This window comes from Perissodus microlepis, chromosome 12, assembly GCF_051167445.1.
Source record: "Perissodus microlepis isolate ML-2025 ecotype Zambia chromosome 12, ASM5116744v1, whole genome shotgun sequence".
NCBI classification, from domain to species: Eukaryota; Metazoa; Chordata; class Actinopteri; order Cichliformes; family Cichlidae; genus Perissodus; species Perissodus microlepis.
In genome coordinates, this window is record NC_140472.1 from 25,858,711 (window position 1) to 25,883,857 (window position 25,147).

The window sequence follows — 25,147 nt, forward strand, 5'->3', positions numbered from 1 at the left end:
CTGGACATCAATTCCACCATTCCTCACACCAATTTTCACAACATCTTTTGCCCTGCCTCTCAGATGCATCAAAATCTCCTCAGCTTGGTTTTCTGGGAGAATGCCACTCTTCTTTATGTAATTCTGCATGGCTTCCTGCCACTCATCAACAGACAATGAGTCTGAACTCTCCCCCCGAAACACAGGTGGGTCTTTAACCTGTCGTGGAGCCACCAGCTGGACTTGAGAGAGATCTAGTGAGCGGCTGGAGGGGAGATCTGTTGTTTCATGCGCCACCTCAGGACATGTATATGTAGCAGATGCAGGGCTCGAAGTGTGTGGCGTGGTCAGGTGTGACAGAATGCTATCAGCCAGGCGTTGCCCAATTTGCTGCACAATGTCGCTCATTTGGTCGACTAGACTCACATCAGGTATCGGGGGGTCTGAGGCAGATGACTTAGTGCACTGTACTGACTGCGACTCAGCCACAAGCTCACAAGAACTATCTGCTGCTCTATGCCCCACCCGACAGTCACCAAGTGAAAAAGGAACAGTTGTGAACCCTCTACCCCTACCCAAAACAAGGGGGGTCACATTTGGGGTGTCATCAGAGTCACTTAGATCCATATCTAGCAGGATATTAATAGAGCTAAGGTGGGCTTAATACAATATGGCAATATACAAAGCCAATATAAAAGTATGTCCAACAGTCCCCAAAGTTCGATTCCGTTACCCAACAGGCTAAACAATAAGGAAGCTGATGCTCCACGACGATGCTGCGACGAGAAGACACCAGCCCGATTCAGCAGCGTCACGAACGAGTCACGGCACCAATGTGACCTCTGTGTAGTGTCTTCTCTGGTCTGCATTCACAACAAAAAGGCAATGGTTAGAATGCTCTCTTTTTAATGTCGTGGGCAATCGGCACAAAATCTCGCAGGAATCCTCCATTATTCTGAGGATTACCCTTCCACTTGCAGTGTGATCGTATAGTGGTAAATTTATACAACCAAAATAGAAAAACTTCAACACCATTAACATTGCATGTTAAATTTCCCAAATGAAAGGAATATAGAAATATATTTTAAAGCTGTACATGAAACAATGTAAATTCTCTAAACAGTGTGGCACAGTCACATACCTGCATTCACAACAAAAAGGCAATGGTTAGAATGCTCTCTTTTTAATGTCGTGGGCAATCGGCACAAAATCTAAACGGGAAAGCAACAACAGAGTTAGCTAACTATGCTCCCATTTTGTTTCCTCTCCTCCCAATAAAGAAATCTCACATAAACGTGCACTCAGTTCAACATAAAGTCTGGAGAACTGACCCGCAACAAATGATGTATAAACAACAAAAATAATCGGGTCAGATTGTATTACTTTAACAACCTGCGATATGATTTTTCTTCCCCACGACATTTGCGCATTCCTTACCTCGCAGGAATCCTCCATTATTCTGAGGATTACCCAAAATCCCTTGCCCTTTGTGAATGTTGCAGGGTGACTTTTTCAACAGTAGGTGGCGCCAATGTCCCATTTAGCGGGATTTAACTTCAACTCTATTTAACTATGTTACATGTAGACAGCGTAATGAATGGGTTCCATGGCCAAGCCTCACATCACCAAGTGCAATGCAAAGCGTTGGATGCAGGTGTGTAAAGCTCACCAAGTTTGGGTTTGGTGGTTGCCAGCACAGCGGTACTTCTCTGACTGCACTGTGTAAAGTTTGATGGAGGGGGGATTATTGTTTGGGGTTACTCTTCAGGAGGACTCAGTTTGGTGTAAGAACTTGACTGGCGTGCACAGAGCCCTGACCTCAAACAGATATACACCGTTGGGATGAATTAAAGTGGAGCCAGACCTTCTTGTCCGTTCTAAGTGTTTGACTTCACAAGTGCACTACAGGAAGAATGGTCAAAATTCCAACAAACAGACTCCTAACCCTTGTGAAAAGCCTTCCCAGAAGAGTTGAAGCTGTTTTAGCTGCAAAAGGGTGGGCCGACATATTAAACCCTATGAAGTAAGAATGGGATGTTACTGAAATTCATATGCATCTGAAGTCTGATGAAAAAATACTTTTGAAAGTGTAGTGCATAAAAATTCAAACCTATGAATAATAGTGGCAGTGGTGTAAGCTATAAATTAAATAAATAAATAAATAAATAGAGTAGCTTTTGAGCCTGGTTCTCCTGGAGGTCTCCTCTTGTTAAAAGCGAGTTCTTCCTCTCCACCATCATCAAGTGCTTTCTCATAGGGGATCCTCTAATCATTGGATCTCTCTCTTTAATATTGTAGGCTGCCGCACAGTACAAACCACCTTGAAATAACGCTTCTGAATTAAAATTGAATTGAACTGTTTGATATGTGATGTGAGAAGAGGTGTGATGTTGCATGTGTATGATGCAGTGTAGCTCAAGCTGTCTGCCTGAACTAGCATGCAGGCTCTGGTGCATATTTCCTCTTCATTTGCACATATCAGAGTGCACTGAAGACAATTATTATCCTTTATCTAAAAACGCAGCCCTGTTTTCAGGTTTGTGATGACACATTTCTCGCCTAATCTGATGCCTTTTATGTGATTTACAGACACTGCTAAAAAGTGCATCTTAATCCTGGGAAAACACTGAATAAATTTCAATATTAGAGCCTAATAAAGTTATTAATTAGTTAGTCCTCAGAAAAAAACTTCTGTATTAGTTTCTGTTCTGATTTAGTATTTAAAAAACTGATTGCCATAGACCGACTGTTAAATCCTTTAATCCTTCTTCTAAAAATTAAGTGTTTTTAAAGCCAGTACAAAAGGAAAAATGTGTATTCTTCAACTGCAAGTTGTTGCTGATAGTCACTATTAAATCATAGGGTTGGACTAGCTAGCCGTAAAGTATACCTTATTTATTGCTGCTATAGGGTGAGGCTGCTGTGGGAATCTCCATTATGCACTAAATATTTCTTCTCTGCTCCCCTCTTTTCACTCACCATATGTTTATAGGCCACTGCTTCATGTCATTACCTTCTGTCTAGTTTGTTTTGTCTTTATCGTTGCACGTCCTCTCCTTTTATCTCTTGCCCCAACCAGTCACATCAGATGTCTGAGCCTGGTTCTGCTGGAGGTTTCTTTGTGTTAAAGGGGATTTTGTCCTTCCACACTAGGTGTTTATCCAGACTATACACTGACTCTTGTCCTATGTCACCAGGAGAAGAGGCAGGTATTTCAATGACCTTATATGATGGATCAGCATCTGTCAAATCATGTTGAGCTAATATTTGCGTAGGAAATCTCTGAGCTTCTCTGAGTTCTTCTCCTTTTGTTGTCTGTTTCAGTACAATAAAACATGTATCAAGCATTAACTTAGGCTTCATGGTTGTCATGATTTATTTTTAAAAAAGCTAAATCCATAGAACAGTGAAATTAATATTTAGGTGATACTCTGTTGGAGATTTGTACCCTGTACAATTTAGTAATATAGGAAAGTGCCTTACTGCACCTTGTTTCCCATCACAATCACATCTCTGTTTCTTCTCTGTCTGGGAAAGCCTCGGTTCGCTCCTTAGCAACTGTTTCCACGGCTACAAAGTTGCTCCTTGTTTCACCTCCATCTCGCCTCCACCCAAAGTCATTGTAGTCCTTCTGCTTCTCTGTGTCCACTTCCCAAAGCCTGGCGATGAAGTGAATGTTGTACCCGGGACATCAGTGAAAACTGCCTTTTAGTTTGATCAGCTCCAGTGGTGTTCCTCTGTGAGGAAGGATGTTACCTCTCAGCTTTTGGTGATTTTACTTGTCCTAGGAGGGCTTTGGAAAGTGTATCTCATTGAATGTGACAACCTGATGCCTATTGCACTCAGGCACTGAGACCATACAGCTCAGCACTAATGTCACTGAGACAAATTACACTTCATTGTCTGCACTTCCCCGCTAACTGTTCATGTTTCTGACTGTCATTCACACTCACACACACACAATTGCTCAGGAGGAAGGCAGATAAATCTATGGCTGTGTTATATAAAAAAATGTCCATAGAGACACATGAATAAGAGAAATTATATACAGTAAAGGCTTGGGGGGATATTCACACAAGAATCCAAGCTTTGGAGCTACAGAAAGATCTATTTATATCACTCCTAAAAATAGACATTCTTCTCCATAGAAACATGAAATCCTTCTGAGGGGCAAATTATTCTCGGGCTGCTGCTGTTGCGTGCGTGCGTGCGTGCGTGTTTTTCTTCAGCTTCTTTCAAAGGTGAAGGAAAATTACCAGCTGTATGATTCCAGCTGTGAGGCTCTTTCTTGGGGAATCTCCGCTCTCCCACTCCACCAGCAGCAGGCAGGATTTACAGTGCTTTGATCATCAACCCCCATCCACCAGCTTTTCCTGCCTTCACATTGACGGGCTTTAAGCCGACAGGCACGGCGTACATTCATGCACATTAGTTTACAGTAGCAGAAGGTGGCGGGGGGGGGGGGCTCTGGGGCTAATCTGCTATGGAAAGGAACTGTCTCGTTGATGTCTGAAAAATGTCAGGGATCTAATTTTATCTCATTCGAGCAAAAATGCTCAAAAGCCAAATAACCTTTGTGTAAAAATGTTAGCATTTAACTGCGCTTATAAAAGCTGACTGTGTTTCCCAGTGCGTTCTCTCTGTGATGAAACCTTGAGCTTATAAAATAAAATGGTAGTATCACCCTCACCTGGTTGATGTTCACTATAAGCATATTTATCCCTTGCAAGCTGCTTAGTAACCCACCTCCACTCCCATATTCATGGTCTGCATGCCATTTTTGAGTCAATCAGTGTCTTATCTGTTTTCACTGATGCCTGTTTTGTTCTGTCTTGCTGTAGACTTGCTGCTGATGTTGCTGCCTTGCATTTGTGAAAAGTAGGGGCGGTCCCTGCACAGAGCCATGCGGCCAGATTTAAATGACTAAAGAGGAAAACATAAGCCTTCTTTTAACTATAGTAGTGAGAAATGCCAGAAAACTGAAATGACCTAAACTCAGAATAAAACAGACTAACTGACCAAAGACTATGTTCCCCCTTAGGAAATTCTGCTACAACCCCAATGACACATAAATTAAAAAATTAAAGGGACAATCTAATTAAACAACAAAAAATACACGCTGTTGCTTTAATGCCGTTGTACCGCATGATGCAATTAAGCAATTAGTGTCCTCTGTGAGCTGTAAACATGCTGAGCTGGTCTCAGTGGATTTTGTTTAAAAAAGAAATAATTGGCCACTGCAAAAGATTTAGATGAGTTTAAAGGTGGTTCAAAGGGAGTCCACGGGATATAATGAGTCACTGAATTTTTGATGAGCGGAGACATAACGTGAATCATTGAAGAAACTTTTCACATGACACTGAAATGTTATTTTTTTTAAGAGTGGGAACAGTGATGCTGTTTCTGATGTTTCTAGTGTTCACTGAGGCTACGACCACACGTACCCGGGTATTTTTGAAAACAGATTTTTCTATGCGTTTGCACCTTTCATCCACACGTAAACGGCGTTTTCGGTCACTGAAAACGGAGATTTCTAAAAACGCCTGTCAGGGTGGATATTTTCGAAAACTCCGTTTTTGCATTTACGTGTGGATGAGGAAAATGGAGAAAACGCAGCGTCAAAGGTGTGCGCCATTTTTGACGTCGCACTGTGCGCCACGTTATTGTTTTGGTGAAATGAATTTCTACAATACTGTTACTGTTAATTGTACTCTCTGCAGTGTTTAAATGCTTACATATACACACACTGTTACTGTCCCTCCACACATACGACTCGGTTCTGCTTCTATGCCCCATCTTTGTTTACTATTTCCCACCCAGGCTTCTAGACTTCTGATTGGCCAACATTTTGCCACCTGTTGCTTTGGCATGTTCCTATCAGCGTTTTCCTTCATTTCTGCCTTTACGTGTGGACGGGATTATTTTTTAAAACGAAAACGGAAAATCTCAGTTTTCAAAAATACCTGTGTACGTGTGGACGTAGCCTGAGGTGTGCAGCATTTTTTTGGTTTTTTGTCATAGTGAAATGTATAAGCAATCGGTTTATTTTATTTAGGTTTGTTATTCTAACTATCCAAATAGATTTTATCTGCACAGTTCATCATAGTAGTTGTAAATCTGCACTGTATGGCCACACTGCCATGACCACAAGAACCGAAGGGCTTGATGTGTCTCCATATTAGTCTTAAAAACAAGCCTTAAAAACAAACTGTTTCTGGGCATAATGTTTCTGGTGCTTTTAAGTCAGGACTCCCAGAAGGAGCCACTAGATGATAAAATAGAAAAGACTGAGGAATATATGCTTAAAATACAGAAGTCCACACTTTTTTATTATATAAAACAGATTTCTATGAATGCTTCTGCAAAAACAAAACAACCTAAGGAAGAAAATTACTCCATCCTTTCACAACCTCAAAATTTGCCCCCTGCTGGCCGTTAGAAAGGCTGCAGGTCAAAGGCACATGTGCATAGGCTTCCCTTTTCAGACCTGGAAAGGGAAGCCTATGTACATGTGCCGTCTTGCTTTCATGCAGTCTGTGGCCCCATATCTCATCTCTCCTGCAAGAATTCCCAGCTTTGCCTCCACATCTGTGCACTCCTCTCACAGGAGCTGATCTCTGTGTGTTTGATGTATTTTCCTCTTTTCAGCAAAGACTATGGGTGTCCTTGGGGGGGGGACCAGCAACAGATTGAAACAGCTTGACTGAACCATCAGATAGCCCACCCAACACCCCCCACAGGGATCAGAGAGCAGCTGTCAATCTTCAGCAAAAGTGGTTTCCATCACGCTTCCATCACTGTGTGGTGCGAGCTGCTGGAGTTCAGCTGTAGCTGACCTTTTTTCACTGATTGTTTGTCCGACTGAGCCATTTTCTCCGATAACTGCCATTCTTCCTTGCTGAAGGGAAGCCAAACCAAATGCTGAAAGTGTATTTTAGAGAATAAGATCTTGAACTTGGATGATTGAGTAAAATAAAGCAGACTTCTTGTAAAAGTGTTCACTCACTCTGTCACTCAAATATTAATCTGCTGTTTTCCTTCACTGGCCTCTAAATAATGCTCGCCCAGTTATAGAACAGGAGGTTATTTGTGGGTCACCCGCTGTGAACACAGTATGCAGTTGTGTCTCTGTGTTACGCAAAGCTAGTGAGGCAAAGGAAATATGGAGAAGAAATAACTGAGATAACGTGAGCTGACAAGAAAAGATGCGCTTTGTCAAAACTAATTTAGAGGTAACAGTATAACTACCAGAGTTATACCTTTCTGCTGACCCTCTGACCTTTCCACTCCAGAATATTTGCAAAAGCCTCTTTTCCACAAGTACTACTCTACTCTACTCTGGTTTTGCTTGCTTTTCCATTACATTTGAGTACCACCTCAATGTGCGTGGGGTTGTGATACCAAAAGTAATGGCGTGATAGTGAAAGTCCGTGACGTCATTTGTGTGCAACACAAACACAACACAACAATGGAGGACATTGAGGATATGGTATACGTGCTGCTCAGCATATGGCTTTTTGTCAGACTTGAGAAACACGGTGTTGGTGTTTTTGCTGCCGTTTTCCTCTCATGACTCATGACGAGCCACTGACTAGCCAATCATCTGCTGATGTCACATTTTCAGATCCACTAAGATTGCTTGGAAACCCTGTAGCAGGTACTACTCTACCACCTAATTTAAAACCCTAAAACGTTTTTAGAAAAAGCTCAGGTTAAGCTGAGTAGTTACTAATGAAAAAGGGCTAAAAGTATTTACAATCAGGATTTCTTTTTTCTTTTTTTGCATCACAAAAGTTTAGCCGTGACAAGACAAAAATATGATAGTTGGATGCTTGTTCACCATAAGCATTGATGTTTTGCCTGTGCACGTGACACATCCATCAAAACATAGATATTGCATTACTGTGACATTGACTAATTTTCATCTTTATACGGTGTCAAATCTGCTTGAGTTTCCCTGCCAGAGAAAGGATGTAAAAAGAAAGTAATCTGTTTGATAAAGTCCTGCTCTGTAAATAAACAAAAAGCTGAATTCCAACAAACAGGCGAAAGTCATACAGAGAGAATAATGAGAAACATGGAGCCAAAATACAAGAGGGGAAAAAAATCTCTGAAAGACACAGTAAATATCATCTTGTAAACAAATCATAAGGAAATCCCTGGAAACCTTGCCTACTTGGAGTACAAAGGCAATCTGGCAACTGACAGGGAAATGGGAGAGTATATATATTTGGGAGAGTGAATAACTGGTTGGAAACAGGTGGTGCAGAAAAACTGGCAGGAAAAACGGCAATATGTGGAAGTAAAACTCAGCGGCATGCATGAAAACCCAAGATTACAAAATAAAGCAGGATGTGACATAAAATAAAATAAACCTAAACACATGGTGATGAAGTGTCAGTGAGGAGTTTCTAAAAAACTGAAATGAGGACTGTGTGGTAGATAACACTGAGTTAGTAGACATCAGTCTTCGAGATGCTAATGCATCATAATGATTAATGCATAAATATTTGTAAAACACTTTCACTTTCTTCATAATTAACTCTGAATTCATTAAAAAATGCTTCATCATTTGTTACTCTGTTCATGAATCATGAGGGATTACCAACAACCCTCTCAACATTTCATGACCATCCAACCATGACTTCCAACCATCACGCCCATTAAAAATAAAGTATAACATCATCTTGCGAAATCAATGTACTTTTTTTAACTGGAGAGTTTTAAGTTATATCCTTAATAACAAACCACAAACGGCACATGCAAAGCAGCACTAAATATTGAAATAAGCTAATTTACAGCTTACCTGAGAAAGGCAAACCTCCACCAACACTGGATGTAAATAGAATAACTTTGTTATTGTTTCAGCTTGTCAAACAATGGTTGCTGTTCTATATACAACAAGTGTGGCTGATGCTTTAACTCTTTCATATAAAATGCTTTGAGTCCTTTTACCATTACTATTTCTTTGTCATGAACAAAAAATGATATACTTTTGAAATACCACTTTAAGATATCACAGAGATTAAATGTAAAGTTAAACTTCTTTAACTTTGGGCTGTATGTGGCCCACGATGTAAAATAAATTCGACATTCTTGCTTTAACCTCTTCACACTTTCTTCTCCATGCACCTTGGTGTAGGTAAAGTTGTGCCAGAAACCCCTCCTCTGAGTGCATTTTTTTTGGGTAAATCTGATTTAAAGTTGACAAAATGGAAAATGTTTCACCTGCTGAAAAAACGATCTTTTGATATGACTGAGAGCTTCTGAGCTGCGCTCGAGGCAAGGTCATTTTTGTCTGCTTTATCTGGTCATATCAGTTGTTTATCAGAGACGCTCCCAACATTAAAGGCACTTTGTTCAAACCTTCTGGGCTGTTTAATCCTCCTGTTAAGTTAAACTCTATGTGATGGGATGCAGGATACTTTACACAAGGATTTTAATAGAAATAACCGAGGCATGGATTTACCATTAAATTACGTCCATGCCAGTTTAGTTTTCCATGCTGAGATAACACCCGGGGCTCACATCACTCCAAAAATGATGCAGATTCAGGCTTGTGTTACTTTAATTGGAGGCTACACTGCTTCCCTTGCTGTGTTCAAGAGAGTGTCTGCCAAAGTATTTTCCTTTAATGTTTATTGATATAAAATGTCAAACCATAGCCTGTTTGTTCTTTTCACCTGAAAAACAAAATCCCCAAACTTGAGGCAGTAACAGATGCACAGCACTCGGTGAAATGAGCAATCTTGGTCTGTAAGTGTCGTAGACACTTGAGAGAAGTTTGAAAGTTCAATGAGTCTGCCATCATCAGGTAAGTGTCCAAGTGTCCCAGTTTATGTGGGACTGCACATCATTTTTATCCCTCATCCCACTGGCCCACATATTGACCAAATGGCCCACATTTTGACTGGCTCTAGTTTATAAAATTCAACACTCACCAGACGTTTCAGTAGTCACCTTTCTTGTACCATGTTGGGCTCTTGTTTACCTTCAGATCTGCCTTAATTCTTCATGGCATAGATTCAACAAGGTGCTGGAAACATTTCTCAGAGATTTTGGTCCATATTGACATTTTACCGTCACACAGTTGCTGCTTTATTGGCTGCACCGCACTGATGCAAATCTCCTGTTTGACCACATCACAAAGGTGCTCTACTGGAATGCAATCTGATGGCTGTGGAGGACATTTGAGTACAGAGAGCTCATTGTCATGTTCAAGAAACAAGATGATCTAAGCTGTAACATAGTGCGCCATCCTGCTGGAAGCAGCCATCTAAAGATGGTTGCTCTGTTGTTGTAAACGGATGGACATGGTCAGCAACAATCCTCAGGCAGGCTGTGCCATTTAAACAACTCTCGGGTGGTATTAAAAGACCACAGTATGCAAAAGAGATGATCTTCTGCATACCTTTGAGCTGGTTGCCTATCAGCTCAAAGCCATTCTCCTCTGACCTCTGGCATCACTGCAGCACTTTTACTGAGAGAACTGCGGCTCACTGGATATTTTCAAATCATTCTCTGTAAACCTTAGAGACAGGTGTATTAATTTGCTGCCACATGATTGGCTGATAAGATGTTTGCATTAAAGAGCAATTGATCAGGTGTACCCAGTAAAGTGGTCACGAGTATGTATTTCTGTTTTTGAGGGAAAAGATTTCTAAGAAATAACTGAGCGAGTGAACTAAAGCTTTTGTACACCAGCTATAACATTTGTGCAAGCCTCAATTCAATACCTCTTAAATATACAGTGAGCAAAATGAGAACTAAACTCATTGTGAATGTGTGTTTGCACAGGAAGGTTTCTCGTGCTGCCGTGAGCCTCTGCCAGCACGTGGAATCGTGTCTTTAGCTTTGGTGGCACTTTTATTACACAGATGGCCTTTCCTCATTCATCCTTCGGGCTATTTACATTTCTTGGCTGTTCATTATGCAATCAGCGTGATGTGTGAGGATGCTTGACCTGGCTTGATTGCTATTTAGCATCTCGTTACAGTCTCCATCTTTCTGGCTCTCTCAAGCTCTCTCTCTCTGCTTCGGGCAGCTTCAGAGAACCAAGGTCGTCAGAATTGATTCAGTTCCTCACTGAGCACACACTGATTCTCCACCAGGGCTTTAATTGCATTTCTGTACCAATAACTCTCATGACAATCACGTAATACACACACACACACACACACACACACACACACACACACACACACACACACACACACACACCCCCTTCTCTTAACTTGGTACGCATAAACTGGCTGCAGCGATGATGATAAGACAGAAAAGAGACGAACGAAACGACAGAAACAGATGTGTCTTTTTGCTGTATTCATGCGCTGTTGTGACTCTCAGTATAATCCATTATGTTATTAGAGAGCAAGAGAGAACTTGGCACCAATTCTTCATAAGGCACTCAGCTAAAAATGGTTAGTTAATAATTTGTTTTAATAGACAAAACTGCTCTTTTATGATGATTTTGTTGAGAAGAACTGGCAAATCAGCATAACATTTGCTTAAGAATCTGCAGATACAATTCCAATAAATTCTCAATTAAGTGCTCTTACAATAATAAGCACTGCAGCTATAAATATTGTTTTAGCTGCTAATTTATTAGGCTTTCCCTGGCCTCTCAACCATTATTATTAACCCATTATTTATCCGCTGAAAGCAGCACTGTACATTGCGGTAGATGCCCTCACTGTCAGAATCAGAATCAGAATCAGAATACTTTATTGATCCCTGGGGGAAATTATTATTATTATTTTTTTGTTACAGTGCTCCATTATAAACCAACATAAACCAACATTAAGACAAGACAGACAATACGCTAACTAAGAATAGTACAATATATACATATATATATATATACATAAGTCACTCATTAATAAATAGCTGGAAAAGAAACGTGTAGTTGTAGCAGTAACCAGTGTGTTAAGTGGATGCGTTGTACAGGGAGATGGCCACAGGCAGGAAAGATTTCCTGTGTCGTTCAGTGGTGCTTTTCGGTAATCTCAGTCTCTCACTGAACCAAGTCACCAAGTGTTTGCTCAAAGAGGCTGATTTTAAGTGATGTTTTATTGTAGTGTCTTTATTTTACAGTGAAAGTGCATTGAGACAATGCAGATGTGATTTGGTGCTATATAATTAAACTAGACTGAACTGAGTATAACATATTGTAGCACACTGACTGAAGTGTAATATTCAGTCCTCTGGAGGGACCTGGCAACCAAAAAAGTTAATTAAAGCCTTCTAAAAAAACATGAACATGTAAAGAAACCATTAGTTAGAGCGTAAAATCAGTATTGCAGCAGCGATACTATCAGCTCGAAAGGAAAAAGCATGAAGAAAAGTGCATCACAGAATGTGTCTTAAATATTCTGCATATGCTATTTCATACAACATCAACATCCCAGCGGAATTAAACCCACGGCCAGCCTGTTGACTTCACATCATCAGGCTGTAAGTCCACTTGTTTCCTCCATCCTCCAGCTGCACCCCTTACCCCACCCCCGCCTCTTCCGTGGATCTCTCTCTCTCTCTCTCTCTCTCTGTGTGTGTGTGTGTGTGTGCATTCCTTTGCATCCAGAGCAGCGGCAGTCGGAGGTTGAGAGTCCGCGCAGAGAGGACACACTCTGCAAAAATCAGCTATCATTGTCGCCGTTACAACACAGGAAAGCATGCAGGTAAGATCAACATCGAATGATTATTTTCTGTAATCGGGCATTTAAAAAGGCGGCTTTTCTGCAGGTTGCAAAAGCAAAAACGCGTCTTAAGTTGAATTAACGCGCGGCATCTCCTCTACCGGCTACTTGTTGGCTTGATTTATATTTTAACCAATTTTTTTTTCTTTCTTCGCGGACCTCGTTGGCTCATTCCCTCTCACTTTTGCCGAAAGCTGAGTTTCGGAGTGAAGTTATGTAATTGCAGCTGTGGAAGCTGCCTGTAGAGGAGACGCTTCGCTTTTAGCGCGCAGCAGAAATCCTGCAGACAGCAAGTGTCACTTGGCATCACGTCTCCCATCGAGACTTTTGCTCCCTGTCATCAAATTCTTTTTAACGTGTGGTTTATATATGTCATTATTAATGTGTGTGCGTGAAATAGACGCCCTTTATGTGATTCACTCGTGACTTCAAATCTGTAATAATCCTCGATTATAACGAAAGAGTGGGATTGTGCTGGTAATTCTGCCGGTGTGTGTGTGTTTTCCTCCGTGCTGATGAATCAATTTAGGAGCTCAGACCTCAACAGCAAGCAGCCTCTGAGTCTAAATCCGAGGTAATAGACTGTAAAGTGAAAGCCCAGCCTCCCCAAAGTGACTTCTACCACCTTGCAAGGCAGTGCTCATTAATTCTCCCAGAAAGAACAAGTTTCTCCCTTTATGACTGTTTTTTTTTGTTTTTTTTTAATATAGCGGGCTGGAAAACAAGGGCAACCCTGTGCAAAATATAATTTAAGAAAGGAGAGACACACATCATTCAGCAGGAGACGGGAGGCTGCAACATGTGTGTAACAGTTTCAACATAAAATTCTGATAATCTCAGACAGGAGCTGGTGGTCACACGCAAACAACTCACAAGTGCATCTGAGTGGTGAGATTTTGATTGGTTGGAGTACAAGCTTGAGGACAGTGCAGAGCCTCTTTGAGATTGATGATACTCATCATCGGTCACTCCATGGATCAATAAGTCAGTCAGTAAATTGATCAATAAATCACATGAACATCAGATGGAGAGCTGAGGTCTGTGTGCATGGACACTCGTGGTTCTTTCAGTCACCATGCTGTATATATGATGTTTAAGATGAAAAATACCTAATGCATGGGCACAAAGTACAAAAAAAGAAGCAAATTCTGACATTTCATGGACAAAGCAATGCTTGGCATTTTTTCCTTTCTGCATTTAGCAGCTGTTATTTGCTCCAGTTTGGTACCTCCTGTAGGTCGACTGTTGCAGGACCTCTACCTCATCATTTTATCTCTTCTTTCTCTCTGGCTATTGACATGCAGGTGTTTGAATTAAATCACGCTGTGAGGGAGCTGGGCACCTGCTGTTTCAGTGGGTGACTCACTTCAGTTTATTATTTGCTGTAGAATGACTGCGTGATCAATATTGTTGGTAGTTGTTTTCTCATTCTGAGTCATTTTCAGCAGTATCAGAGTGCCTGTTGAAAGAGTGAGCCTGACATTTTTATATTTTATGCCACACTCCGCCTCAGTTTGAAAAATATTCATTTGGATAATGATAAATGTGAATTTACTCAGTGCTTTTATTCTCTCCTGTTATTGTTTCGTCTGGTTTAATGCTTGTTTGATACCTGAGTAATGTTTACTTAAAACTTCCAAGGTCTGGTGTTTTAGGAAATTATCTCAGTTTTTAAAATGTCAGTAAAAAACTGAACGCAGTGACATAGTTTAAAACTTATAATTAACTAAAAATGGTATAAAGAAATTACTGAAACTAAGAAACACTGGCTGTTTGAAAAATATACATGCTCAGTTTGAATTTGATTCCACCACTAAATGTCCCCAAAACTGTGAAAGCTGTAAAAAAATCACCTGGTGGAACACTTTGTAGTTAATGCAGTTAATTAGTAAAATGACTGGCTCTATGAGAATATCCTAGAGAGGCTGAGTCTTTCACCTCTGTGGGACAGGACGCACGGGCAAGTGGTTTAATCATTTAGGAATCACGTTTTCATTATTAAGAGAATTTGAGGATATTGTTATCGGTGGTACAGCGACAAGGCTGAAAACCAAAATAGCATGGCTGTGATCTTAAGGATCTAAGATAGTGCTGCATTTAAAACAGACATGATTCTGTGGCGGAAATTACTGCACAGGCTCAGAAACTTCTCTAAAAAGCACTGTCAGTGCAGCTCGTTGTTTCATCTACTGATGCAAATTAAAATTCAACCATGCAAAAAGGAAAAACAAACCCAGATTTCCCCTCATTTTTGGCCCTGAGTTGATGGACTGAAAAAAGTGGAGAACTGTCCTGAAAGCTGTGTGACCAACAGCAAATTTTTCCAGAATTGACTGTTTTTGAAAATCATAGACACTGAGCCCTGCAGTCTAAAGAGGAGAGCAACCATCTGGATTATCATCAGCGTACAGTTTAAAAGCCAGAGTCTGTGTATTAGTGCACATCACACTGGCAATTGAGGATCTTTGAAGGCGCCATTAAAGCTGGGTGATGCACATTTAAGAGCAAAATATGCTGCCATTCAGACTTTTTCTTCTTTGGGAAGTCTTTGCGTATTTCAAACTAATCTACAATTCAGACCTGTCATCCAGTGAAAACATTTGGTGTTTATTCTTTTTAATTTTTACTTTTGGAATTTTAGCCTTCATTTGACAGGACAGGGCAGACAGTTAACAGGAAAGTGGAGAGCGAGGGGGAGAATGACACGCAGGAAATGGTCTGGGGCAGACTCAAGCCAGACCCAAGCAATGAGGACTTCAGCCTTTGGTACATCAGACACCAGTTCAACCAGGTGAGCTGTAGCAGCAATCCTTCTGGTGTAGTATGAAACAAGCAAACAAAAAAAAAATGTGACAAAGGAGGCCCTGAACTATTAAACAGCTAAAATCTCACATCAAACAAAAGTGGGAAAACTTTTGACTTGTCAAACTTCAAATTTTGGTCTCCTCAATTTCCAAACTCTTGATGTTTTTATAAAGATGTGATGCAAGAAGAGGTGACTGCTTTTTGAAAACAAAATATTCAAAATGTGTATAAAAGAATATTTGTAGCCAACTACAAATAGTACGTGAAACGAGTATTAAGGGGTGGACTGGAACCTTATGTCTGCACATTCCTGCCAAACCTATGTTTTGTTGACCCTGTTAGCTTCCCCAACATCCTCCTTTATCACTAATATCCCCTGATTACCCTTTTAGCTCTTAAAATAACAATGTGTAAAAACTTTAAGCTGTGAACTGAGTTCAATTTTCAATTACGTTTATTTTTCACTCCCAATTCAAGTGCAGAATCCTAGCCACTGTGGCTGTTATAGGATAAACATGTTTTAGTCAGCAAAAGAGATGTTGCCAACCAACATGTTTCTAATACCGTTAGGACTGGATCTGGAGCCGGCCCAGAGTTCTTTCCCTATCTGTAGAAGGTTGTAAGTCTGCTGTTTACCTCAGGTGTCAATGCCAGGTTAAAATTGTCCACCTTTAGTTACTGTGGATGAAGATGTCAAACTTTGTGGAAGGAGTCCAATACGGGTCCGACACATTCACTTCTGAACAATGAGAGTCGTACTGAGGTGAGTTGTTCGGGATATGCTGACCTGTTGGTAGCGCTGCTGTTTTTGTCACTGTTAGCTACTATTAGCCTCTGTTAGCTGCAGTTGATGGCAATAGTGAAAAGCTCTTTTAAGTAGCTGTAACACTGCTGGAATCTGATGTTTAGTGAATAAACACTCAGATGTGATGATTTAAATTAAAAATAGGATTTTTAGGACACTCAAGACTAACATTAGCTGGCTCTCTGACGATAAAATGTACATGTGAACCTTCAAATCTTGAGTCTGAGCATGCAGGCACAAATTTAAATGTCCATACATGGTATGTGAACACCTACAACCTGTCTTCTTCTCCACCTTTGGTGTGTGTGGCTAGAGACCCATCACAGACAGAAATAGATAGAGATGTATGCCATATTGTATTGTATGTACGAGGCTTGTTTCCTGCCACTGAAAATACTTTTTTTCTGTTAGTCAGTCTTAGACTAACCCTAAATCTAACCCTAATTTCAAGTTAGCCAAAATTTCAAGATAATAATGCAAAATTTTGAGTTACGAATGGCAAAAAATGTTTGTTTGTGTGTTTGAATTGCAGAAACTTCCATAGGTCTGGGATGGAAAACAGCCCGCAGTCATACTTCTCCCTGTTATAAGAGTTTTTATTTAAATCTTTCTACTACTGTACTGCAAGTAAAGACCACAAAACAAGTATTTTATAGTGGAATTTTGCTTTAGGGGAGTGTACCCATCATAGCTATTACACACATAAGCCTGCAAGATGAGTGAATCTGTGGTAGACAGGCTGACGGCAACACACCCACCCTCACCCTCATGCTGCACCTGATACTGTCTTCGGGACCCACCTGCTCAATAGGTTGTAGACTCATTAAATAATTTACCAGGTCTGGTAACTGTATCCGTTGAAGTGGGAACAGGGATGGGCACCGCACAGTTCTGATCAAACTTCATCAGCAAACACAAAAGAGAGCTTCTGAAAAACAACAGAAAACTTTTAGCTCACCAAGGTCAAGTTGTTTTGTTTTGTTTTTCAAAAGTCTTCCATTTGTCTTATGATTACCATAGCTTATATTACCAGGAAGCTACACACACACACACACACACACACACACACACACACACACACACACACACACACACACAGAGCCAACTTCATATTACCAAGTAAAACAGAGTATTATTGACCTAAAAGGGTAAAAATGCAGTGAGGTGCAAAGATGCTGCTGAAGAATATCAATCACTGATCAGTATGTGTTGTTATTATCTGCCAGTATTTTTATTGACCTGTCCGGAGAAGAACGAAGCAATGTGATATGTTTGGGACTGACTGAAGTGTGTGTGTGTGTGTGTGTGTGTGTGAAGGAGGAGGGGCTGATAATTGAAACATGTCTCTTCTGTAGCTCTGAGCCTCCCCAGAGTATTAATTCTTTCACCACATGCAGGCTCACACATCAATATAAGTCTCACTCTTGCTCTTCTCTGACACACACACACACACACACACACACACACGTGCGCACACAAACACACACAGCATGCAGTCCATATGGATGTGCTATCCTCCCACAGACACAATGATTCGCTTTGACAGCGTTTAGGACACAAATAGTATCAGCTGTCGACTATCAGCCTGCTTTCATATTTCATATTTTCGTCATCATGCTGCTGACTTCACATATAGAGCCGCACTGTGCCACATCGCAACAACAGTAATGCAGATATTTTCTGTCTGCTTACAGTAAAGGTTACAGCTCTGCTTGCTACCTTCTTCAGAAATCTGAGAACAGAATTGGGCTCATTGTCAAAGCTTTATCACTTTATCACCTATTTATTTGATTCAGATACTGTATATGCAGTTGGGTGTGTGATTTAATTTATCTGGCAAATGTCTTTACAAAGAGAAGGAGAGGTATTGCATACATAGTTGACAGGATCTCATCGAACAAAGAGACAGAAGCTAGAAGGAAACAAACCAGTCAAGAAGAAGATGAACTAATATAAATGCACCAATCACTATCATCCTCTGTAATGACACGTATGAGGGCTTTCTGATCTCTTGTCACTACTGGCAGCACAACAATTGCTGTCTGTGCTTTACAAAATCAATACATTGGCTGTATCAATATTTGACTGTTACGTAACTGTGCAGTGCATTTCCACCATTATAACTGTGCCTTCATTAGGTTTAGACCCAATCAAAAATGAAGACATTTTTAAAAGAATTAATGGTGGAAGCTCATATTAAAAATGATAAAAGTAATTAATGAGCTCAACTTGCAAGAGCATCACTTTTAATTTTGGATATTAATGTCAGAGAGAGGTTATCAATATGATCATTTCAGGCATACACTGTCCCTATGGGCATAGCAGCCTGTCAAACCTCCCGCTCTGTTTGGTAGGCTCAGCCACTCAGAAGAGACTTGGTTTAAGCTGAGGGTTGGCTTAAAGGGGGAGGAGCTAAATAAAAAAAGCATATTTCAGACTGCTCAGAATCCCAGTATGAGATAAGTAAGGCTACTCCTGTTTGCTGGAGAATAAGAATTGAGGTCTGTCCATCAGAGTGTCCACGTCACACTCTTTTTTTGAAGTCACGCTGACCTCCTGGGGCTACTATTTTGGCTGATTGTCCACGTGGAGTTCTGAGCTGACAAAACGCATCTGTATCATTGCGGCTTTACTTTGGTCGTCTCGCTGTGCTTCCTCCCATTTGTCTGTGTTTTCAGCATGGTGTCCCGATGCGTCCATCTGTCTTTGTTATTATGAATGGTGTCCTGATGTGTTGTTTGACTGCGTTGTTATGAGCATAATTTCGGCACTGTGGCACTGCGGCAGCCACGTGACTAAAAACTGAAATTTGACATCTTTGCCAGTTAAATTTAAAAACGTTAGTGACATGGAACAATGCCCTGTTTTTTTCTTTTGGTGGTAAAACAGAGAGAGGAAATAAAGACAAGGAGTGTGCAGTTTGTAGGCATTTAAGGATGTAAAGCTGCATGAATGTACATTAACATGATTAAATGACATATGTACTATGGGCTCTTAGCAACAAAACCATAAGGAATCACTACCAGGCTCTGCATGATGCTCCTTCATCTCTGTGGAGCTCCTCCTGCTATTTTTGTGTTACAGATGCAGTTTTGCAATTTTGGTCAAATCTCACCAGTAACATGGTTTCTAGCTACTGCAAGATGCTTATTACAAAAAAGAAAACAAAAATCCCTGATAAAATCAACCATCGGTACACTTCCTGCTTAGTATCAAACCAGCTGGTGGACTTGATGAAGCATTTAGCAGGCGAGGAGCTATATTAAGTTGGTGAAAATCAAACAAGAGCATATAACACACTTGCCATTAAAAACAAAGGAAAACCTAACAAGGTGATGAAATGTGGGGTGTATTTACCCCAGCTGCTTCCAGTCAGACAAAAAACACTCAGAAGTTCCTCTCCATAAAGATGGAGGACTCTCAAGAGACATATTTGGTATGGATCAGATGTTTAGCTCCTACTTTGCTCATAAGGCAGCTTCATTTTTTCTTTTCATTAGATCAATCCCTCGTCTCTTTTAAACTCCACATTCTATTGTTTGTAAGGATCTGCTGGTTCCTGATCCTCATGGCAGTTTTAGTTTCGCCGTGCTGAACACAGAGGGTGTTATCCAAGAGTTTTCTCCAGCTGACTTCTTGTCATTTAGATGTTTTAAATAAGAAGAATTTTCCTTTATTTCATTTCTTTTTAAAGGACAAGCACAATCTTTTCATTTTTCTGCTGCCAGTGATGTCATAACTCCAGGTGTTTCCTATTTTAGAGCCAGTCTGTGCCATGTTATTTGTCAACACACTGTGCCAACAAAATGAACCAATTCCCCGTGAAGCTGCGTTGTTCTCATGCTGCTTCACAAATGCAAGGCAGAGATTTAAGAGCATCTCACTCTGCTGGAAGCCTAGATGGGTTATGTGCGAGGGTTTAACAAGTATTCACTGTACTTCTCCCTTTGTGCTGTCAGTCCTTGTCACCACGCTCCTCCTTCTGCCTGCTCGCCTTATCTCCCTGCATATGCAAGCACACATGGGCATGCAGAGGCTGAGTCTGCCTTCCCTTCTGTTTAGATCCCAGCTGGTATCTCTGCTTCACCTGGAGAGGAGCATGGTGACAGGTGACATTATGTGTGTGAGGGGGAGGAGGGGGAGGTGCCCCTGCAGGTGGGAGAGAGATGGAGAAGGAGTGATTGACTGTGAAATAAATTGGAAGGAATGAAGAGGTGACTAGATGGAGCGATTGAGAACAGATTTGTGCAGACATCCAGGGAGAGGAGACACAATAAATATTAAAATGAGGGGCTAATGAAATGACTGTTGTTTTCCCATTGTGGATGTGTTGGTGTATGTGTGCATACGCTCAGTTTCATTCTGTCTAAAATCAGGTTAAGGCTTTGAGTTGCAGCCCTGTGGATCAATTAGATCTCCTCAGAGTTCTACAAAGGAATGCTTAACAATAAATAGGACAGAGAAATATAACTTGGGAGACAATAAATGTTTGTGTTGTAGTAGTTAGGATGAAAACAGAAGAAATATCATAATCTGACACATAATCTGACCCCTGACACAAACCTTGATAAAACAAAAAAGAGAAAGAGAAATTATTCAGCTGGAGTATGAAGTACATGAAAATCCAGAACAGAAATTCAACTGAATCTAAAGGTCTTAAAAAACAAACAAAAACAAAGGCGCAGAGACAGAGCAAATAGGGGAAACAAACAGGCAGAGAGCACAGGCAATATGTCAGGAACATCATATAAACTTCTCAAAAAATTAAAGGAACACTTAAAAAACACATCAGATCTCAATGTGAAAAAGAATCATTCTGGATATATATACTGATATGGATTGGGTAATGTGTTAGGAATGAACGGATGCTACATCGTTTGATGCAAATGAAAATTATCAGCCTACAAAGATGCCCCAAAAAATCAAAGTGATGTGGCAGTTCAGCAGTTTGTATGAACTTACATGTTTGTATGCATCCTTGACAATGTCAGGGCATGCTCCTAATGATACGACAGAGGGTGTCTTGGGAATCTCCTGCCAGATCTGGACCAGGGCATCACTGAGCTTCTTTACATGCTGAGGTGCAACCTGGTGGCATCAGATGGATTAAAACATAATGTCCCAGAGGTGTTCTGCTGGATTTAGATCAGGCAACCATGGAGGCCAGTCAACAGTATCAATGCCTTCATTCTACAGGAACTACTTATATACTCTCATCACACAAGGCTGAGAATAGGGCCAAAGATTTCATCTCAACACCTAATGGCAGTCAGGGCATCATTGCCTAGCTTGTAGAAGTCTGTGTGTCCATCCAAGGATATGCCTCTCCAGACCATCACTGACCCACAACCAAACTGGTTGTGAAGAACAATGTTACAGGGAGCATAACGTTCTTCACAGCTTCTCCAGACCCTTTAACATTAGTTACATGTGCTCAGAGTGAACTTGTTTATGTGTGAAAAGCACAGGGCACTTGTGCTAGTCCTCAGGCCACCCTCATGAAATCTGTTTCTGATTGTTTGGTCAGAGACTTTCCCACCAGTGGGCTGCGGGAGGTCATTTTGTTGGCTGTTCCTCCTCATAGAGAGGAGCAGATACTGACTCTGCTGATGGGTAATAACCTTCAGCTCTCCTAGAGTAACTATCTCCTGGAATCTCCTCCATGCTCTTGAGACTGTGGTGGGAGACAGTAAATCTTGGGGGAGAGTGGAGGCACCTAGGAAACTAGACACAGCTGAACTCAATCAGATAACGAGACATGGAAAACTAAAACTAAAACGTGGCATAAGAGACAAATAAAACAGGAAGTAACATGACACAGAAAGGAAGCCTTAACAACCAGATACAATGAGTCATTAAGTGATTAACTAAAGCAATGAAGCTAAACCAAGTGATTCTAACTCTAACAAGAACTGAAGACTAAACGCAGTGACAATAAACCCGATACAACATGAAGGTACAGATACCAAGGAATGAAAAAACCCTGTAATACTAATCAACAGGAAATAACTAGAAATTAACACAAGAAATAATAAGCAGAAGTCAAAACAAAGGAAAACTAAAACCTGATTGAGACTATGAGGCTGACACTTACAGAAGTAAAGAAAACCTGGAGTATAAGAGCTCCAAGCAACAAAAACCAGAAAACAATAATCAAACAGAATTTTTAATACTTAACCAGAAAGTCTCAACAAACCCAAACCGTGGGTTCAAAACCACAGGACAATGAAACAGCTATCATAAGGGAAAAGGTGGCATAGAGCCTGGACAGGCTTGTCAGTTGCAAGGCTGAACGACAGAGACAAACTCTCACAGCCAATTAAACCAACATGCAAACTGAAGCTTTTGTGCTTGCAATTGTGCAATGAACGGATATCGCTGGTTATAGCATACATTATTTACACTATGTGGTGTTCCCTGTTTACTAATGCTGTCTGCAGTGTAGATTCAATATTGCTCAGTGAAACAATGGGGCTCCTTGACACATGGTAGGTTAATATTATTTTCAGATTACTTCCTTACTTCAGATTTAATAACCTGAAAAAATATTAAAGTTTTCCTTTACTTGTAAACTTGTGTGCACAAGATAAGGAAAAAATGATAAAGAGCTATTTAATTCTAGTGTAAAGTAACCCTATACATTTACTATTGCTTATAATGAAACAGTCCCCCACTAAAAGGGGAGAGCTTCTATCACTATTCATACATGCTAATGTTTGTAGCTTATATAAGAGTACACGCACACATACACACACTGGCTTCTACTCTTGTGTGTTTAAAATGGCAGAAAATGACACAGCCCTCCAAACTCTTTATAATGAGGTATCACTCCTAAATCACTTTCAGATTATCCTCAGAACAAAACTTCGCTCACCAGCTGTATCTGGCTAATCTGATTGTTTCTGTGCAGGTGGAGGGTTTCAGTGAACTCTAAAAGTACAGTATCACTGAGCTGCAGCATAGCTGGTTGTTATTCTGTAGGTGCAACAGTTATATGTGGAGGTGCGTGGGGATGTTTACACAGTCACATGGTGCGGTTGTGTCTTGCCTATGGGCACAGAAAGCAACATAAGTCATTGATTTTTTTTTTAGGCGAGATTTTAGGGTTATGGTTAAACACCACACCACGACTGGACAACATTTAACTCTTTAAGAACGACAATATGAAAATATTTTTGCTGTATCTTGAACGGGTTCGGCCTCTTTTATACTTCTTTTCTAAAAACAGTGTAAGCCATTATAAGAAACTAACACAACATCAGTAACAGCAGTAGCAGCAGTCTCGCTGAAATCGGTGTGAGTCAATGTAGTGTCCATCAAAGTCACACAAACACAACTGCGTATATTGTGGTCTTGGTCTATTTATAGTCTGCACACCCTCTATATCGTCTTCTGTAGATGTGCTTCGAATGCACGTCAATGGTCTCAGTACAGACTGTATATACAGTCCTGTGAAAAAGTAATTAACCCCTTCCTGATTACTTTTTTTTTCTATGTTTGCCACACTCAAATTTTTCAGATCATCAAATAATTTTTGATATAAAGCAAAAATAATATTAGCAAATTTAAAGAAATGCAGTTTTACATGAAGAAAGCTAACACAAAAATCTTGAAGATCATCACGATGTTTTTTGGCAAATGTGAGACGAGCCTTTGTGGGTTTTTTCATCAGGAGTGGTTCATTCATGGACGTCATTTTTGCTAAGTCTCTTTTTTATTGTTGAACTCTGACCTTAACTGAAGCAAGTGATGCCTGCAGTTCTTTAGACTTCTGGGTTCTTGTGAGACCTCCTGGATGAGTCGCTGATGCGCTCTAATTTTGGTCACACCTGGGATGATTCACCACTGTTACAGATTTTCTCGCTTTGAGGATAATGGTTCTCACTGGAGTTCACTGGAGTCCCAAAGCCTTAGAAATGGCTTTGTAACCCTTTCTAGACTGATAAATGTCAGTGACTTTGTTTCTCAACTGTTTTTTAGATCATGGCATGATGTGCTGTTTTTGTGATCTTTTAACCCACTTCACTGTATCACACAGGTTTTGTTTAAGAGGTTTCTTGATCTAGCAGATCTGGCAGTAATCAGGTCTGAGTGTGACTAGTGAAACTGATCTTAGCTTTCCCAAAAAATTGGGTTCAGGATTTAAAAAGGGGCGCAAGAAACCTTACCTTTTCACACAGGGGGAGGTAGACTTGGATAGCTTTTTATTTCCTTAATAAATTGAATTTTTATAAACTGGATATAATATTCTGAAACATTTACATTTGACAAATATGCAAAAACAACAACAACAAAAAAACAAAAACAAAAAACATTGTCAGGTCTCATTGTGATGTTTTAGCTGTGTTTTAGGTGTCACCATCTTCTCCACCCCCGTCAGATCCGATCTGGCAGAGCTAGTTCAACTCAACGCACACCCTGCTTTCTCATCTGTTTGCCTCTAAGTGGGACTTTCATTTGTAAAACAAACATCATGCTGTATTCAGTAAGACTTAAAAGTACATTTTCTCTGTAAGCCTCTTTACAATCTGACTTCGTTTTGCAACCAGGGGAGTTATCCCCTTTTGGCCATTAGAAAAAACGGCATGTTTAAATTCATGCTGATCTTGAAGAAGCGGCAGAGGAGTACAGATGAACTCTGCTGGCTAAGTTTGAGTCACACTGACACAAAGAGTCAGAGAGAAAGTGAGAGAATGTGAATCTGCTGTGGCCTCGTTAATCACTCATAAATTATTAATGGCAACTCCCATCCGCTGTTATAACATTGCAAGGATACACCGCTCTCTCTGTCTTAGACCTCTTTCCATCACTTTTACTTTCATTTTTTTTTTCATATTGCTGTGTTTTCACAGAGTCATGAGCT

At 40.4% G+C, this 25,147-nt stretch overlaps 1 protein-coding gene across 2 annotated transcripts in view; it reads left to right on the forward strand.

Moving 5' to 3' along the window:
• Positions 1-12,527: 12,527 nt before the first annotated feature.
• The window catches only part of LOC146376400 (calsenilin-like), a 55,300-nt gene continuing 42,680 nt past the window's right edge, over positions 12,528-25,147 (forward strand). Inside the window, exon 1 of one of the 2 annotated variants that reach the window (XM_084945700.1) lies at positions 12,528-12,656. In XM_084945700.1, the coding sequence (XP_084801826.1) occupies positions 12,651-12,656 (6 nt within the window). In that variant the 5' untranslated portion in view covers positions 12,528-12,650. Of the gene's footprint in view, positions 12,657-15,372; positions 15,466-25,147 lie in introns of those variants that run through there. The other variant, XM_084945705.1, reaches the window with a different exon arrangement.